Genomic DNA, 19,007 nt, shown 5'->3' on the forward strand with positions numbered 1-19,007 from the left:
GGAATGCTAAGTATTAAAATAAGATTCGGTAAGTGTAATAAAAGTGGAACCAATATTTATCCTTATTAAAGGCATTTTCCGGGTCAATCCAGCGAAAAACTCTCATCACCAATTTTTTACCCACTTATACAGCGTGCGCCAGAACTCGCGCCCCAGAGAAAAATGCCACCATGTAAGGTAAGATACCAGAAACATGGAAAATGTTAAAAAAATTCGAAGTTATGAGAGTTTAAATTTTGCACTGGACTCTATTTATTTTTGTTGGAAAAATTATTTTTCAAGTTTTTTGCTATAGGCTATTAGAAGAGGTGTTATTGTAGCTTTTATTGGAAAACTTTTTGTATCTTTACTAAATAATTATTAAAAAACATATTCAAGATCATCAGTATCATTAAATAGACTCAAATGTCAAAAAATAAATGTCAAAATTGTTCCTGGTATCCTTTCTTACTTAAAATTTTTCTCTGGGGCGCGAGTTCTGACACACCTTGTATAAAATCTCTCACAGAACAATCATATCTATTGTATGGCCTCTGCGCAGAAATATTATAGATTAGTGATTTTAATTATTGTTTATTTTATTACTTTATTTTGTTAATGAGCATCTACAGGTTGCTAAAAAGTATGGATACAGCTAAATATTTTCAGAACGGTTTATCAGAGCACGTTGAAATTTGGGAAACAATTTACTTATTTTTTGGTCAAAGTTCAGGCGGCAAAGAGCTTACGATAGATGAAGACAACATTTCCAAGGCTAGAAAAATATACATTTTTCAAAATTTAATTAGTTCGATAATTTTCGATTAAAATATGCATGTGTTACATCACAGAACTCCGAAAAAAATGCTCTTCTTAAAGACATTAAATTTGGCCCTTCTTGCCAAAAAAAAAAATAAGTTGGCCTTGTATCCCCAGAACAAATAGAGATAGAAGTTTGATAAACATCTGAGGCGATGGAATTTAAATACTTTTAAGCTTATATGAAATTTCAATACGTTTTGATGAATAGTTTTTATGATATATAACTGTATCCATACTTTTTAGCGACCCTGTATATTATTTAACTGTACTTCTATTGAATATACCTAAACAAAACAGTTTTTACTGAATAAAAATATTTGACGTTTAAGTACAGTGCCATGCATTTAATTTGTCTACCTTTCTTTTTGTTTTGTTTTATAACCACTTTCTGTAACAATAATAATAAGAAAAGCTTAATTATTTTCATGAGGTAATCGATATTCCAAAAAATATGACAGCAAGAGTAGACAAATAAGGGAGTTTTTAAATGTTTTTAATTTTATATGTATTTTGATGTTTAATGTTTTTTTAATGTGAAGTATTCATGACGTAGGGCTGATGAAGGCCAAATTGGCCGAAACCGGTACCCGATAATAAAACAATTTGACATTGGGAGAAAATTTTATTTTTGAAATATCGATTACCTAACGAAATAACCCCAATTTGAGGTAACTACATAACTTAATTATTTTCATCTAGCGTTTAGTATTTTTACTTAGCAAATGTACAACTTAGCCTATATTTTTTTCCCAAACAAGAATATAGTGTTCTTTTGAAACTTTATCAGATGTAGGTAATTTAGAAGACCCTATTTGGATCAAGGATAGATGGAATCATTTTTATTGAAAAGAAAGTTTTTTTTTCTAATACCTACTCATAATATTAGTACTTTATACCAAAAATGTTTGATCTTTTATCTTATCACTATGAAGTGTGCGAGAATCAAGTTTTTATTTTAAAGACGATCGTATGGTGATGTGGGTATCGAGTATCGTATCATTTTTGGGGATTTCGTCGGTTTATGAGAGTAGAGTTGTCCAGCGGACATTAATCCGCGCCAGAATATCATTAAGATACTCGGGCAATATCATCAGTGATTTATGAATCGGTGTTGGACTTGGCGGTGCGTTGAATGAGTAGTCCTGCCCCACTCCCCAGGTAAGTCCGGTGGGCGGGTCCTCGTGGGGCAGGCCGAGATAGTCACTTAGTCAAATGCCGCTCGTCGAGTCGGCTGCTTGTCCTGTCAGTCCGCACCGCAGGCGTTAAACTGTCAGAAGAACCGCCGCGACGCATCCAGAGGGCAGCGACGCCGTCTCCTCGTGCTCCTTCAGGAATGTCGTAGTGCTGTGTCGTCCTGTTCGAGGACCGCGGAAGACTGCGCGTGGCCGTCGACAAGAACCGACCCTTTCCGAGGGTGAGTTCGACGCGCCGCCCTTATCTAAGCCCCCACCACGACGCGGCGCTGAAGCAGACAGCATCGCGGCGCCGACGAGTTCGTACGGCACCTGCACCAATCACGGCCACATCATAACTTCATATTCCGACATGAGTGCTTCTTGTAGTTAGGTGGTAAACTGGTGACGATTCAGTGAACTGTGATTTTGTGATGTCTCGCAGGAAGCAAGCGAGGCCCAGCCGCCTCCTCGAGGACGACGACGCTCCCGCCGCCTTCCCCGCCGCTGCGGGCCTCGGTAAGTCCGGAGCGGAGACTTACTTCACCTGGAGCTCTCTCCTCTTCGTCGTGACCGACGGCTCTTGACGATAAACGCGAGTTATATACACGATTAAAGCGGCATTTATCGAAAACCAGATGTAATGTAATACGCTCATTCCATTGATTCGCGATAACATTCAACGACTTCACAGACCGAGACAACCACCTGGACCGCTCCTAAATGCCTTCGAACACGTCCTCAAAATTTCACTAAATCTTGCACAAAATGAAACGTCCTCTTTCAAATAAAGATTTTATTGAGATAGTTTTTCATTAATCCACATTTTAATGCCAAACAACTAAAAGTCTACAAATTTAGTAGAAAAAATATTTTGAACAAGCAAAGTAGTAAAGTTTTATTCCCTTTGTTTCGAATTCAAATTTTTTTCATGAGATCTAAGGTCTAAAATTATTATCATAGATTTATTAACAAATGGTGCTTTTGGAACAAATCATGCATTTTTGGTAGTTGCACACAGAATTTAGAATTAGAAGAATGTTTATCTTTTATCAACCAAATCAGTAACACCTACTGGAGTCCACCAAGAGAGTTTTGAAGACCTATCATTTCTCATTTATATTCTTTATTGTGGTTTTTGTTTGTCTCTGACTATTTAATTGTAACAGGTTTACACTTATTGTAGTATTTACAACTACTTAATAAAAATAAAAATAAACTCGAATTTATAAAAAGTAACACATTTTGTCGTTTTTTTCGTATCAATGGCAAATTTTAGACTAAAAGAACAATTTTTTTCGGATTAACAGTTTGTGAAGACTGTGTACTTGTGTGACGGAGTTTTGAATAGAATGTGCATTAATTAATATCAACATGACTTTGTAATGCCGATTAAATACCTACATGCAAAAATCTTTGTATTTAATTATGTAAATTATAGTTTCATGCGGTCGACAAATTTGCTTTTTATTACAACATAGATATTTAATCATCCATTAACCCGGTAAATATAACGAGATAATCACACGTTTTGGGGTAGTTTAAATGGAACAGTAAATTATAGTGAGTTCTAGGACGTCCTTACTCTTACAATTAAATGACAACTATCATTCATCTCAGAAGCAACTCTTTTCAATAATAGCCTTCAAAACGGCGTGACTAAAACCTGCAAATTCTATGAAATAACAGACAAGGAAATAGTGCAATGAAATAATTTATGGCTGTTGGCTTTTATAAAGGAAGAACATGCAATTTTGTATTTTGTTCAGGGCCTTTAGTATTGTTGCACAGGCGGTCGCTTTTAATCACTGTAGAAAGCTGTGAACTGATACAAAAGATCCAATTTCTTTGTTGATTTTTTTTAATTATGATTATGCCGAAAAGCTTTGGATGAAATTCAGAGAAATGAAGAATTGTGGCAAGTTCAACACTATATTGGGAATTCCGCGAAATTTGTCCAGGTGTTTAATAAAATTGGTTAAATTTTTATGGTCGTTAGAAAAATAGTGTTATTTAAGCGGTCACCGACAGCCAGTTTTTATTTATTTAGAAAAATGTAAAAAGTAGTAGTGGCGAGTTGGTGTGTCAAGTGTTTATTTTTTTCGTTGAGAATATCAACAAAGCGCGTTTTAACGACCCAAGACGGTTTCAATAATTTTACCTTATGAGCCATAATATTTCCGACGGCTTCTTTAAGCAAGCCCATATCATCGAAAGTACAATTACCGCGCGTTTTTCTCGAGCGAATTATAAATATTATTGCCCTATAAATTGTGCGTAATTTGTTCTTATTATGGCAATTTGAGTGAGTTTATTTGTGTCGCGGACTGCGAAGTATTTGGAAAATTGAAATACTTCAAGCGCTTCAAGCGCGCTGTGAGTTCAAACGAACCGCTTCAGAGTCGAATGAGCCCCAGCTGAAAACTCCACGGCCCAAAAATCACCGCTTCCAAGTGCTAATTGCGTTTGTCATCTGGAAGATGCCAAACTGTCAGGTAAAAAGTCCGTGAGAATGCCTCCTCGACAGCTAACCGTGTAGCGTACATCAAATCATAACTGCTTATGCTACCAGTCTTGAAAAACTCGCTTTCCTGCTTAATTGATGATGGACGATCGGCCGACACAAAGGACCATAATTTGTTGTCAATTTCTGGTTATATTAACGTTCATAATTGTGTGCGGCAGGTTTGATCTCTCCGTCTACACTTTTTATGATCGACGGTTTGTTTGGGGTGTTTCTTGTGCTCCAAGGTCTCGGTGGTCCGCGATGTGATCGATGATATTTCATTTGCATCGCGCTTTGGGATGTAACTGTTACATTTTGCCGGACTACGGCCTGGAACGGACGCTTTTTGCCTCCGAAGCCAACAGAACTAATCGATTTGTTACGTAACTACTTCGCATCGGACGATTTCTTGTTTCGGCTAATTTGTTCACGAATCACTTACTAACTAAATTTTGCTTGAGATGTTACCGTCATAACAAAGACTAGACCAGCAAACTGATTTGTCATAAAATTTCCCAACAGTTTGTTTAAAGCGTTTTTACCACAAGCACAGTTCTGCGGTGTTTAATTTACTTCTTTGCAAAAAAGGAAAATATTGGCATTTTATGAATTAGGCGCGACGCCGAAAAACTACCCAATATCGCAAGCCTTTCATGTTCAACAGGTTGAACAGGAAAAAACGCATTGAACAAAACTGAATATTTGCATCAACATTTTTTTTTAATTTTACCTAAAATACTTACTTAATTTTTGCAGATAAAACCGTTACAGATTGGACAGTTAAAAAAATCTGGTTTTATTTTTATTGATTTTATTTATTTTTCAATAATGTTATAATGAGACTTTAGTCTTTTCTAAGGACAAATCAGTACTTACTCGTTTAAGAGGTATTTTATTAAGAAAGGAAAAGGCAAAATCATTATTTTTTCGAAAAGAGATAATCAGACACTCCCTTGTGATTATCACGTTGTACATCCAATTATTTAAAAAACCAAAGACAACAAAGTATCCATTACGTTTATAGTTCTAATTTAATATTTACAGCATTAAGGCCGGGTTTCCGAAAGATAAATTTAAACCAATCAGATTAACGTTATCTAACAAAAATTTAATTTTAATCGTACTAAAAATCAGGTCTATATTCTACAGGATGACTAAAAAAAGGACAAAGCTACATCTAAATATTTTTATAAAAAGATTTATCATGTTGTTGTATTGAAATTTGATACAAACAGTTAAAAACACAAAAGTGTTTATACAATGCAAAATTTTTTACTAAGACATTTAAAACTGAAAATACTAATACGTCATAATTTTAATTTTTAATCTAAATCTTTATTGTTAAAACAATTACAACAAAAAACCTACTAACAATATGATGAAATAATGAAAAATATTAAAAAAAATATATATTTTACAAAATTACCGAAATTACTGTTTGCATGAGGAATTTTGTGACTGATTGTAGTTAAAAATACATACCTATACATTCCATCATCTAAAACATTTTCAATTTTTTTCTTCCATTTGTATTGGACTTCTAATTTAATTTATTTCAATCGCAATGGTCAAATTCAATATTTTATTTATTTTAACACATTTGAATTAAAAGGTAACATAGTAACATAGAACACAGTTTAAAAACAACCTTGCAACCAAACTAATAAAAAAATATGATTTTATTAATTTTTTTTATTTTTAATTTTTATATGTAATAAAATTACTTATCATTTTCAGCGAATCTCAATAAATTCAAACTTGGAAATTAGGTAAAAAAAATAATAGAAAAACAAAACAAAATTTATGTATTTCAGATGAATTTTTTTAGATTTTCTCAGTTTAATTTTTTTTACAAAATTGTTATCAGGAGAAAACATTTTTGGGGTCGATTTTATGTTTTTTTTTTTTAAAAACACATTTTTTTAGCAAGGCCTCTAGCTTTGTGTTTATTTTGTTGTAAACTAAGAGTTTGATCAAGAAACTATTCCTGCTTCAAATTTTTTAACGATACGTTTTTCATACACATTATGTGAAAAAAACTGGAGAAGTTTTTTTGTTTATTTTTACTATTTCTTTGCAAACAGTGTCATAATTATTTGTAAAATATTGTGAATGTGTTGATAATGATTTTTCCAAGGCTTTGGCTTCTGGTCGATTTTGTGACTGATTGTAGTTAAAAATACATACTTAGGCATTCCATCATCTAAAAGATTTTTAAATTATTTTCTTCCATTTGTATTGGAGTTCTACTTTAATTTATTGCAATCGCAGGGGTCAAATTTAATATTTTATTTATTTTAACACATTGGAATTAAAAGGTAACATTCAACACAGTTTACCTTGCAACCAAACTAATTCAAAAATATAATTTTCTTCAATTTTTTTTATTTGTAATTTTTAATTTTTATATGTACTTAATTAAATTACTTATCATATCCAACGAATCTCAATAAATTCAAACTTGGAAATTAGGTAAAAAAAATAATAGAAAAACAAAACAAAATTTAAGTATTTCGGATGAAATTTTTTAGATTTTCTCAGTTTAATCTTTTTTACAAAATTGTTGTTATCAGGAGAAAACATTTTTGGGCTCGATTTTTTGTTTTTTTATTGAAAAAACAATTTTTCAGCAAGGCCCTTTGTGTTTATTTTGTTGTAAATTAAGAGTTTGATCTAGAAACTATTCCTGTTTCAATTTTTTTAACGATACATTTTTGATACACATTATGTGAAAAAACTAGAGAAGTTTCTTTGTTTATTTTTACTATTTGTTTACAAACACTCATAATTATTTGTAAAATATTTGTGAATGTGTTGATAATGATTTTTCCAAGGCTTTGGCTTCTGGTCGATTGTCATAGCTATAGCGATGGTGTCGGGCGCGTCTCCTATAAGGTATCCACTAAACTGGAATGGGCACAAGTGGGCGCAAAACAAAACCTGTTCGTTATTACCGGCATCGTTAATGGACGGCCGTAAATCTGTCATTTTTATTAGATAAATACCGTCGGTCGAGTTTGATAATCTCTTTATGTTAGCGGGTATACAGGTTAGAAAACAAAAGTATGTAATAGCATCCATATATCCGGTCTTTGTAAATGATCGCCATATTAATAAAGGCGGCGCCATTTTGTAAACGGTGCAACCCTTTCAGTATGATAATCTCATTAGGTGGGGTGTCTGTTATGCCCGGCCAAGCGTAAGAAATACCGGGGTGAAAAGGGGTATAACTGGGTCGAGCGATCTTTGATCGTGCCGTTGGTCATACTAACACATGTAATAATAAGCCCCGACGCAATTAATCGGGAGGGTGCTTTGAAATTTGATTTTTCCGACTGGTATTTACTCAGGATCGCTGCTAATAATCACGAGGACCCCGGGAAATTTTTACGTTTCATTTATCAACACTCCAATTGAATTTTGCGAATTTTAATGTTTTGGAGGGTTGTCAGTCATCCAGTAACGCCACTTGCGATTTAATAAAAATCGTTTTTTCCACGATTAGACATTCTTTGGGGAGAGTCGTAAATTATCCCCAGCCCACCTGCCTTTTAAGGTCGTTTACCAAAAAATTACACGCTCCGCAAAATAATTGTCAAACGCATAAATATTGTCCCGAGTTGTCATTTTAACGACAGCATAACGAATTTATGCCCAAAATATTCATTCTGAGCAGGACAAAAATGTACAGTTTGTAAATGAGCAAAAGGAAATCATGCTTGATCGGCTGTTCTCAAATACTATAATAAATTTGTAGCTCACTTAACCATAACCAATAATTCGCATTAAATAAAGGATTTATGGTTCTATGTTATAACTAGAAATAATTATGAAAAAGCGCGGTTACTTGCACCATTATTGCGATATAATGCATTTGTCACAAATTAAAAGAGAAATTACTCGAATCTCCTAATTAAAAATTAATTACGTCGTCAGTGTTCTAACACAAAGTTACGCAATTGAATCGGGGGATGCCAAAACTGATCGATTGTTCGATGAAACAAATAAGTAAAAGCAAGAGTTCAATTATGTACATAAAACAGAATATTAAGCAAATGAAACTGACAGCAGATAAATTATATGCTATAATTGCCTTTAAGTACATTCAGCGGCAATATTTTATTTACTTTTATTGACAGAAATCGAAGTGAAACCCCCCAGTCTCAAGAGACAACCTGTCTAAACTGAAACAGTCGTGTATACAAATCGCTTTTGTAAACAAACACTCAAGGCAAACTTATCCTTTTAATAATTATTTTATTGAAAATTAAAAGCATTTTTCAACGAAAAAAACCAATTTACATTCAGGTAGCATTAACACTTGAATTTATTAAAATCCGTCATATATAAATAATGTATGGTCAACATTCTAGGAATACGTAGGCACTCAAGTATTCACGTAAAATTGCATTATCCAGCAATTTAATTCTACGGCAGTCTTTACTCAAGCTCTTATCTCACTAACGATACTACATTAAAAATTATATTTAATGTTAATGTCGCATGATTAAATAAAATAGGAAATATTATTTACACTTTGTGGTTTTATAATATTTTCATGATCACTATCACAAACATGCCAGTAATAACAAAATGAGGTGAATAGAAATTCGTAAATTATGGAAAATATCATTATCATTGCATTTAGTTGTCTTTACCATGTATTCATTGAATTTCTTCAACAATCCCACTTTAAAAACACAGTTATGACGTATTTTAGGGTAAGATAAAGTACAACCGGAAAGTCGAAAGCACTCTCATTTCACAAAATATGTCACCAAATTATGTTTTTCCTTCCAAGAACTTCCCATTTGTCAAAAGGCACCCCGCGCTACAACGTGGGCGGTAAACGTTTTTTTTTATCTCCAGACAGTGTTTTTGAATTGCAAATTCAGTAATTGATTTATGTAACTATACTTCTGATCTCATTTTTTAAATCAACTAATAAGAAAATAAATATAGGTCAAAAAAGTACAAAAATATAATTGTAAATGGAAGGTGTTGGCGGTAATTTAACAAAAGTTTAACAAATTACAGTTCGCGTTACGAGTGATTGAGATTAATTAACCAACTATTTAAATAAAATTCCCTTCCAAAAACAACTAAAGTAAATCGAGTGATGGAAAAAACAAAACATATATTGTTTATGTTTACAAACTAATATTTCCTAGACGCTAATATAAAAAATCAACAAATTGTTATTGTTATTATTTCTAGTGTTGTAATTAATGAGTAATAAACTCGAGGATACAAAGAAACAAATTTGTTGTGTTTATCGTCATATGTCCCAAAACTTTTTTTGCTTTGATCCTGATTTTTAATTTCCAATAAATTACGACCGCTGTCAAGCTTAATTTTTTGAATTTTATAGTTGATTTGTATTTAATTTATCTACTTGTGTTTGTTTAGGTGGACACAACATATTTTGATTCTCATTCTTCAAATAAATGCCTCCTACAGTATTTGTTAGATAAGTTTGATGTAGACTTAAAAGTAGTAAAATCGACTGCTGTATAATTTGTATCTGTTGTGCAAGCTTTAATTGTGAAGAAGGTAATAAAAATGGACTAGAACATAGTCCGTAAATAATGAAAAAATCGTCATCAATATTTCGGCACTTCATTTAATGGTCAATTAAATATATCCATAAAACTACTGTTTTATATATTCGATAATGAGGTATTATTTATGGTAAATAATTAACATAATGTTTGAGTAAAATTTTTAATAGAAATGTAGGTATCAAAGGCCAAAATAATAAATTATATTAAGCCTACCTATGCCGCGTTTAACTTTTCCAACTAGCGTGAAATGAGGCAATAATTTTCAATTAATAAACTTACGTCGACTATTTAGATTTAATGACACAACGAAATCGACATAAATCTCCGATATCAACGTAATTCTAATCAAGTAGCAAGTTGTTCACCGCTAATATTCCTGGCACAAGACTCACCATTAGCAAAAAGCTGTTCTGTTGCTGTCACTTCCACTGAAGATAAAATTTGTAAGCAACTATACCAAATCCGCCATATCATGATTGAGGAATTTCTCACCCAACCTGTTATCGTCGCTTAATCGACGTTTTCAAATTAAATTATTAATCGGAGTCAATCTTTCTTAATTTCGTGCTACATCGAAAAAACCAACACAACACGATTTAATTGGACGGAGGCTCGTCAAAAGCGGACACTTGAACGCGTTTCCAGCCAATTTCAATTCGGGACTATTAAAGAACAAACTCGTACTATTTTTAGTCTAGATTTAAACACCAGATAAATTTGGATCCAAGACATGTCTTTCCATCTCAGATTTAAATTTAGTTTTGTCAAAAAATGATTGGTTCAAAACTGATTAAAGCACTTTTCCATAATCTGCCTAAATAACCGTTATGGATTTCTTCACAGCAGGATGGCCTAATTTGGTATTATAGAAAAAAATTTAATCCTCTGTACAATAGGTCACCCCGGATTTATTCTTTATTATGGTCCAATATGTTGACAATATATGATAGAGCCTCGAATCCGTCATAGAATAAACGACAAAAATTCTAGTTTACATTTACCGAAATTTCAATTATGCTAAAAGGAATTATAGTTTGCCTGTATGGGAACTAATCATGGGGGATTCCAGTTTTACCACGCGCACATCTCTGAGATTCACAAAGCTGGTGACATATGCGAGTAGAGACAAGATAGTCATGATAGTATCTCATTCATGCAGCTGGTCTTTTGTGTTATAACAATTTTAAAGTAACATCAAATATATGGAGATATGGATCTGTTATATCGCTGAAAGCTCTTTTTATATACTGCGATGAATATTGGAATGATGGTTTTAGCTTTTTAATGTGTGGTATGCCTGACAGAGGTGCCGAGATGACTAATTACCGTTCAACTGACAGAAACACATCTTACAAATGGTCCTATCTCAGTGATTAATGAATTATGGCCAATACACTAAATTATTGTAAACGATACAAGACACCTATAACACTTCACTAGAGTTACCAGGAGAAAAAACTTGTTTTGTTGCAGTTTTTTAATTAAGAGTATAAAAAAAAAATAAAAATTTCGTAAAAATACTGGTAGGTAAAACAGCAGTCTGTGTGCTAAATCCCTTTTGCGCCCCTCGTGAATGTGATTTTTGAATGATTTTTTATTCAGAGGGTAGCATGACATCTCCATCGGGCCGGCAGTATCACAATACGAAGATAGTGTAAACAATATGACAAGCGTCTAATACCGGGTCCCCTGCCCTATATGTCCGATTTCACGGGCCAAAGGCCTCGAATAGGGGTGCCAGGTCCGGACTTGTCTCTGAAAAAACTCCACATGTCTGAACGCTTAGTATTCCAGTCAGGATTGCTGGTATATGGGGGCCCACCTGCGTGGAGTATGTGTGTTTGAGGCTATTAGTGTCATAAAGCGCCAGACGGCCTAATTACTGATGCTAGTTGTCATAAGTGCGAGGCGCGCTCATTTGTTGGAAGTTGGCGACGTTTTGTCAGCCCTTTATTAATTAATATACGTTTTATCCATCATTCGAGCCTCATTAACTCCGAAAGGACCAATTTACAAGTCGCTACGCACTTATTTAAAGAGAGCACTTTTCCACATGACGATTTATAAGCGCGTCACAATGTCACATAACTCTTGCCAGCGTCATCAGTCTCACGGAAAATTATTTTTAATATTTATGGCGTGCCTACTCAATGTGGAATACCGTGGGGTTATTAGCTGCAGACGGATCTTGTCAAATGACGGGCCCCCAAAACTGTTTAATATGTTTGCTGTCATTGACAAAAAATACACCACTCCCATTTATCATAATTTGGAAGTTACAAGTTAGCTTTCTAAATTTATTGATTTCTTAAAATGGATTAATTATAACTTGTGGAAAAATTTATTAATGATTAATGGTTTGTAAATGCAAATGCGTCTACTAATTTTTAAGAAATGTTTTTAAACGTTTTTTTTTTCAAAACAGCTCAAAAGACACCTCAGTTTCTTATTATTTTTTGTTTTTTGTAAATAAGTTTACAAATGTAGCTTTTCATTGCTGTGTAGCCTGCTCTTGACCCTAATATTAAGTTTGCCAAACTGAAAAAAATATGGACAGAAAATATCTACAACAATATTGATCTAACCACAATAAGGAATTTTCGATAAAGAATACTGAATAAGTTATGGGAAACTCAGTGTTTTATGTATATCTATAAGAAAAGAAAGTTGAAAAGTTTAATGTTTTTTTAATAAAATTCTATTACTTGACCCGGCAAAAAAAGAAGAAACTATTTGGCAAAAAATTTATTCAAGACACAATTTTCTGACAAATAATTACTACAACCTTTTTACTCTCTTGACAGTTTAGACCTGCAGTCAGGCAAGATTCACCATTAATAATGTTGATGAATTGTTTGATATGAACTTGATGTAAGAAAAACCCCAAAATTCGGAATCTAGCGTCACTACAGATTTTCCGTCTCGCAATTTAATGAACTACATATTTTTAATTTTTCATTTTCCAACAACTTTACAAGTTTTTTAAAAACTGCTTTTTGAATTTCAATAATTAAATTTGAACTTAATTTTAAAAGTTCAACATTTATTTTTAAATTACTTGTTACAACTCATAAAAATTGGTTTTGAGTTTCGATGGCTTATGTAGGGCCCAAAATACAAAAATAATAAGAAAAATTTTCTTTGAATAAACAATATTATTACGAAAACTTGACCTTCAGCAATTTTCAATAATATTAAACAATTCCTTGATTTTTTACTAGCAATCAAAAATTCGATGCAATTTTTCTCAAAACTGTAAATTTTGAGTTACTATAGTTTTCGTTGGGAGAGTCAATTATTGGTATTATTTGGCCTTTTCTATGTTTCACATGTTTTTAGTTTCAAATTATTAAAATTTGACATGTTTCATACCCTCCTTCATTGTCTTATCATGTCTAAATTTTGCCAACTTGACTTCAAAACTATGGTTTACTTTCTTTGTAAATTTAGTTTAATTGATAGGTAGTTTTTTGATTTTCCTGAAAAACCGTTTAAATCCTATTTCAAAAAATTAATAATTTGTAATTAAAAATAAGTATGCAAGGTGAGATAATTTTTTAGAATGCTTCTAAATGAAACTAAATTTCCACGAAAATGCTTAATATGCATAAATTTATTAGTGTGTTATCTAGGACTGGATGTTGATATGGCATCCAAAGTTTTTGTATATTTTGAAAAAAAATTCTATAAACGCTACGCATAATTAATTATTTAGGTACAACTTTTTATTCAAATAGTTCATTTATTTTAATTGGCTTTTTTAAAATTAATTTAATCAGTCTAGACGAATTAATAAATAATAATATTTCCTAAATTATTGTTAGGTTTTGAAAAATTCTTGATCTGCATTATGATAAAATTTCACCCCACTTTACAGAAGAAGTAGTTTTTAATTTCCAACAACCATAAAAACTGATTTAGAATTACCAAATGGTCTTTGTTTAGAAATAACAAACAAAAATTGTAATAAGGCAAAAAATAGCTTTGTCTGGTTCTTGTTTGTTCAGAAAACAGTTTGTAAAATTTACTTACTTAGGTATACATGCTAATTTATTTTTTTGTTATTTGTTGATTTGTAACTTTAATTTGATTTTGATATAAAATTAATAATCTATAACTAGACTTTATTAATTATGTAATAATGTGTCACAAACAAGTTGACCTTTCGTTATTTAATAATTTTCTGTATCATTAAAGTTTGTGTAAGACGTATTATTGTGTGACGTATTTCTAATTTTTTCCTGTTTTTTAGTATCATTTCATTAATAATTTGAGATTCGAGTAGGCGTATATGAGATAATGATTTAGATGTGATTGATTATAGATAACTTAATATTGTAAGATGAGCCGTTGGAGTTAACAAAGCTTGGTGAGGTAAATAAATACTCTATTGATATAATAGATTGTTCTTAGTGCGCGTTTTCATCTTTCATTTTAATCACTTGGATGAAAATCAACAATTTATCAATAGTGGGCATTTGGGAGGATTTTATTTATCTGATTAATGTCCTTGTTAGTTCATTATTACAAAAATGTGAATCAGTTCAATATTTGTTGGAAGATTTTGTTTAAAATTTTACGTTTTATTTATATTCCGATGTCGAATCTCATTGGATATGTTTGTTGTGGATCCCTCGGGAGCAGTGACACTCGAAACATGTAAAACTCGGCGGTCATACAGCCACATCCATGATGAGATTTGCATCCCGCGAAACGACAGTCCCTTCAGTAACGGCACACTCCTTTATGTCAACCGACGGCAATATCCTCCGACTACAACAGTTATATTATATTCCCACCAATATCCAGTATTTGCAGAAGGCGCAGGGATATATTAGCATGTTGGCAGGGTGCCAGAGGCGTTTTGAATTTCATATTTACAAAGTTAACATTGGTTCGCCACCTAAGCGTCTCGACGCTGCCACCCGAGGGCGTCTCGACGGTGTCACTGCCAGTTAGCCACCGAATTAAAACTGGTACACTTTAACTTAATGGACTTACTCGACCGGAATTTATACTGACTTTGGTGGTCGCTTTCAGGAATTAGTATACTGAATGGAGCTATAGAATACTAATTTAATTTCTTTCGATCCAGGTAAAAAGTAGGCTTGCTTGCCTCGTTGTTTATTTATAGGGGCGTTTGTCCATATTATGGGCCATTCAGCCGGCTTATTTTATTACTGGATCATCTTGCCCTGTCAAATTGATTAAATGCTATTTCAATTGGGGTAAAGAAAACAAAAATTTATCCGCCAAATAGGCCCCTAAAAACTGCGCATATATTTTATCAATATCCGATGAAATCCCATTTCCTTAAAACTTTTTATGAGCATATCGAGTAGTGGGAAGTAAAACAAAAGACATAAATATTTGAAACCTCGCTGAACACATTCTCTCGACTTTATTAATACAATCTAATCTGAGAAAACGGCTCTCGAGATTATGATTGCAATATTTCTAATCACAATTTGTCGACTTGATGGGGCTACACCCCATTAGCCTCGAGTCGACTTTCGTGTAACTCTAGAGCACATATGGCACTTAATATTAAATCTTTGTTTTAGTTTACTTCAGCACGAGCCAAATACAGACGAAACGTAATATTTCCAAATCCCGTGCGACAGCATCCACATGTGAGGGTGGCTTTCGACATACGATGCCTGTTATTTTGGGACCACCAGTTCGAAACTTCTTAACCACGATTTATATTTTTTTAATACTCACATAACAATCCTATTCTCCGCCAACAATGTCCTTTGTACCGAGATATTGCGGCCGCATTGTCGTCATTATTGTCGCAAAATATCGGATGTAAGAGGTTGACAAAACTTGTATAAACCCAATAAGGCGGAACAGCCTGGATGCACCCAAGCAAATAAGTTCCACGTTGTTAGAACCATCAATGCTCATCTCATCGTAGTCAGATTTTCAAATGATAAAGCCCAAGTGGATCGAATTTCGTGCGTATTTAACTCGTATTCTGTCATTCACCCTTTCGGTAATCGTCATCGGACTCTTCAAAGCCCTTGAAGGTCTTCGGTTAAATGCCGTTTAAGCAGGGTCGTTGAAATTTTAAGTTTTCCTGCTTAGCACGATGTTTGAGCGACACCTGCCACTGTTGTCAAGCCTAAGACATTTTTTCGAAAAAAAAAATAAAACACGATTCAAAATCCAACTTGTTGCATAAATAGCTAACATTTTTTTTGAACATTTTTTTTAGTAACATTTTTTAACTTTGTTGTCATAGACGATTTTGGTTGAGAAAAACGAAATTTATTTTTATTTCTTTAATTTTTTTATTTCTTATTGATTATTGTTTTTTTGAATGTATTTTGAAAGAGTTTTTATTTTCTGTTCTGATTTCCAAGTGTTTTCTTAGTATTTACTAGTTCATGTTATTTACTGATTTGTGTTATTTTATGCTTAACTTTTATAATTTTTATATTTTTTTAACTTTGACACTTTTATACTCCAATTTATGGTTTTAGAGATTCCTGTCTTATGGTTTCATTTATAATTTCCGTTAGAAAAAATATGGTTTTATGTTCCTATTTTGTATAACATGTTTTTGTGTTTGTAATAAAATATGTATTTTTAAACTGCGATGAGGTTGCCCCTCTCTAAAAAAAATAATAACGACGCCCATGGTTGTCAGCTTGCGCTTCGTGGCAAAAACAGCACGCATTAATTCCATTATTATTCGGCACTTGAATTAGAAACAACAAAAAACTATTAATTTAATCGTTTATTCGATACGGGTTTGGGGTTCATTGTAGTGGGTCCAAAATACACTTGGCAGGTTTCAGCGTTCTAAATGACACATCGGCAATAAAAGACACACGTCGCAGTATGATGTGTCAATTTAGTCCAACAACTGCGTCGAATAATTAAAAATTAATTAATTAGTCATATTGTTATTTTGGTTGGGCGTCTCTGCAAAATGCACAATTTCCATTAAGCAGCTTTGGACCGCTTCCAAGGCAAATCCGTAATATTTCATACCGTTACGTGTGACATTTATGATAAATAAATGCGATCAGCTATTAATTTCACGATAATTAACGCATTTTCGGGTGTGGTTTGGTCATTAATCAGCGACCAGACTCAAAATATGGCATTGCTTGACAAGCCCACACTAATGTTAATAAATTTGAAATATGGCGATAATGACAAAAAATACTCAAGGTATTGCTTGAATTGCGTGTGGATGGCATGGAAAAATTTGCGTGACATGAGGCTGTTTAACTTCCTGTTGTTGAGACGACAGAAATATTCCTAACACCTCCCTGTTATGAAAAAAATCTCTATTAAACAAGGAACGTCACGTAATATTGCTGTTTTTAACACCTACTTTATTGAGCTGTACCCGAATTTAAGAGACACAACCGATAAATTCCATTTTATCTTCGCGAGATTGCGAATTTTTTAAATCAATGAAACGCGTCTGAGCATATTTACAAAAGAATGAAATTCTATACGAAATGGAAATTGAATTAAAATCGAATCACTGGAGGGAACTCTTAACGAAATCAAAAGAAATTATATTATTTGATGGACTTTTCTCCCCATTGGAAAGAACACGAAATTAATTATAGTTTAAATGAATTACAGATTTTATAAATAATCTCTGTGAACATTTTGCTCTGTTTCTATTACGCATCCCCATTTGTGAATGAATCATTAACTATTTTTGTAATTAAAAGAATTCTGTATTTAAACTATTGACGTGTGTATACAGTATATCCCCAGATTAAATTTACAAGAAGAAAAAAAATATTTTTAATTTTACGCCAAAACTGCAAAGGAAAAACATTTTTTCTGTTGCAGTTTTAACATAAAATCAAAGATAAAAAAATTTTCCTCTTGTAAACTCAATCTGGGGACATACTGTATGTTGCATTTTTAATTGGCAAATGGACGATAAAATTTTTGAATGAACTTGGCATTTGTGCCAACATCATTAATATTTTTCCAGTTTTATAAAAATTATGTGCTATAAAAATTGTTGAACTATTACTGCTACAAGACATAACAAAAAGAACTAAAATTTTCTACATTCGTATATGAATGATTATTTTTGTTTTACACCTCAGTATATCATATAACCACAGTGGAACATACTTTATAGTTTATACTTTTGTTGTGTTTGGTGCACGAGTACTCGTAGGTACAAGATTTTTGTAATTACAGTACTAATGAAAAATAATAATTATACTGTTATTTTTGATTATTAATGGAAAAATTATGTATGTACCTCAGTGTATTGTATGTTTATTTTTACAAATTGACATCATATTCAGTTTAACATGCAAAATTAGTATTGTTTTTGCTCAGAAAGATGATATTCATAGTGATAAATCTTGTCATTTATGTTAGTTTATCGGTATTCTATTGTTTTCAATGTTTATTACTTGAAGGAATTATCCACGTTTAGGATTTGTATGATTTAAACATGCTAATATTCTTATCGTAGCGAAAGTATTTATTTTACAAAAAATTAAATAATGATAGAAAATTTTTGAAAACTTGCCAAGTTTCAAAAGAATACTGATCTATAATACATGCATATATTTTTGGTGTCCGGTATGTTCAAATATTTTATATTTTGTGTTTTGTAAATGAAGTGAAAATGTCTGGTATGAATAAATGAGAGTTTTAAACGAAAAATGAATGTATACAAAACTCCGTCAAACACATGTTTCCTTTTGAGTATTGATTTGACATAACAGTAATTAAAGCAGTCCATTGTGAGTACGTAAAAATAAATATTCTACAAATATTACAAGCTGTCGGAAGAGAAGAAATACGACGTGAAGAAAAATGTTTCTTTGTTATTATCACGGACTAAAACAGAAGCTTTAATAACGTCGACATAACTGAAAAATGTTGATTTGGAAGTATAATGTGCACTTTAAAATTCAAATAAGGTAAAACAGCTAATAAATTTTATGAAAATCTTGGAGC

The 19,007-nt window shown here is 32.4% G+C and overlaps 1 protein-coding gene across 3 annotated transcripts in view; it reads left to right on the forward strand.

The window, feature by feature from the left end:
- Positions 1-2,024: 2,024 nt before the first annotated feature.
- Positions 2,025-19,007, forward strand: part of LOC123013161 (homeotic protein spalt-major-like) — a 64,351-nt gene continuing 47,368 nt past the window's right edge. For all 3 annotated transcript variants that reach the window (XM_044411537.1, XM_044411538.1, XM_044411539.1), the window contains exon 1: positions 2,025-2,492. In XM_044411537.1, the coding sequence (XP_044267472.1) occupies positions 2,408-2,492 (85 nt within the window). In that variant the 5' untranslated portion in view covers positions 2,025-2,407. The remainder of the gene's footprint in view (positions 2,493-19,007) is intronic.

The sequence above is a fragment of the Tribolium madens genome, unplaced genomic scaffold, assembly GCF_015345945.1.
Source record: "Tribolium madens isolate multiple individuals breed KSU strain unplaced genomic scaffold, Tmad_KSU_1.1 Scaffold_96;HRSCAF=242;Tcas5.2_LG5, whole genome shotgun sequence".
NCBI lineage: Eukaryota > Metazoa > Arthropoda > Insecta > Coleoptera > Tenebrionidae > Tribolium > Tribolium madens.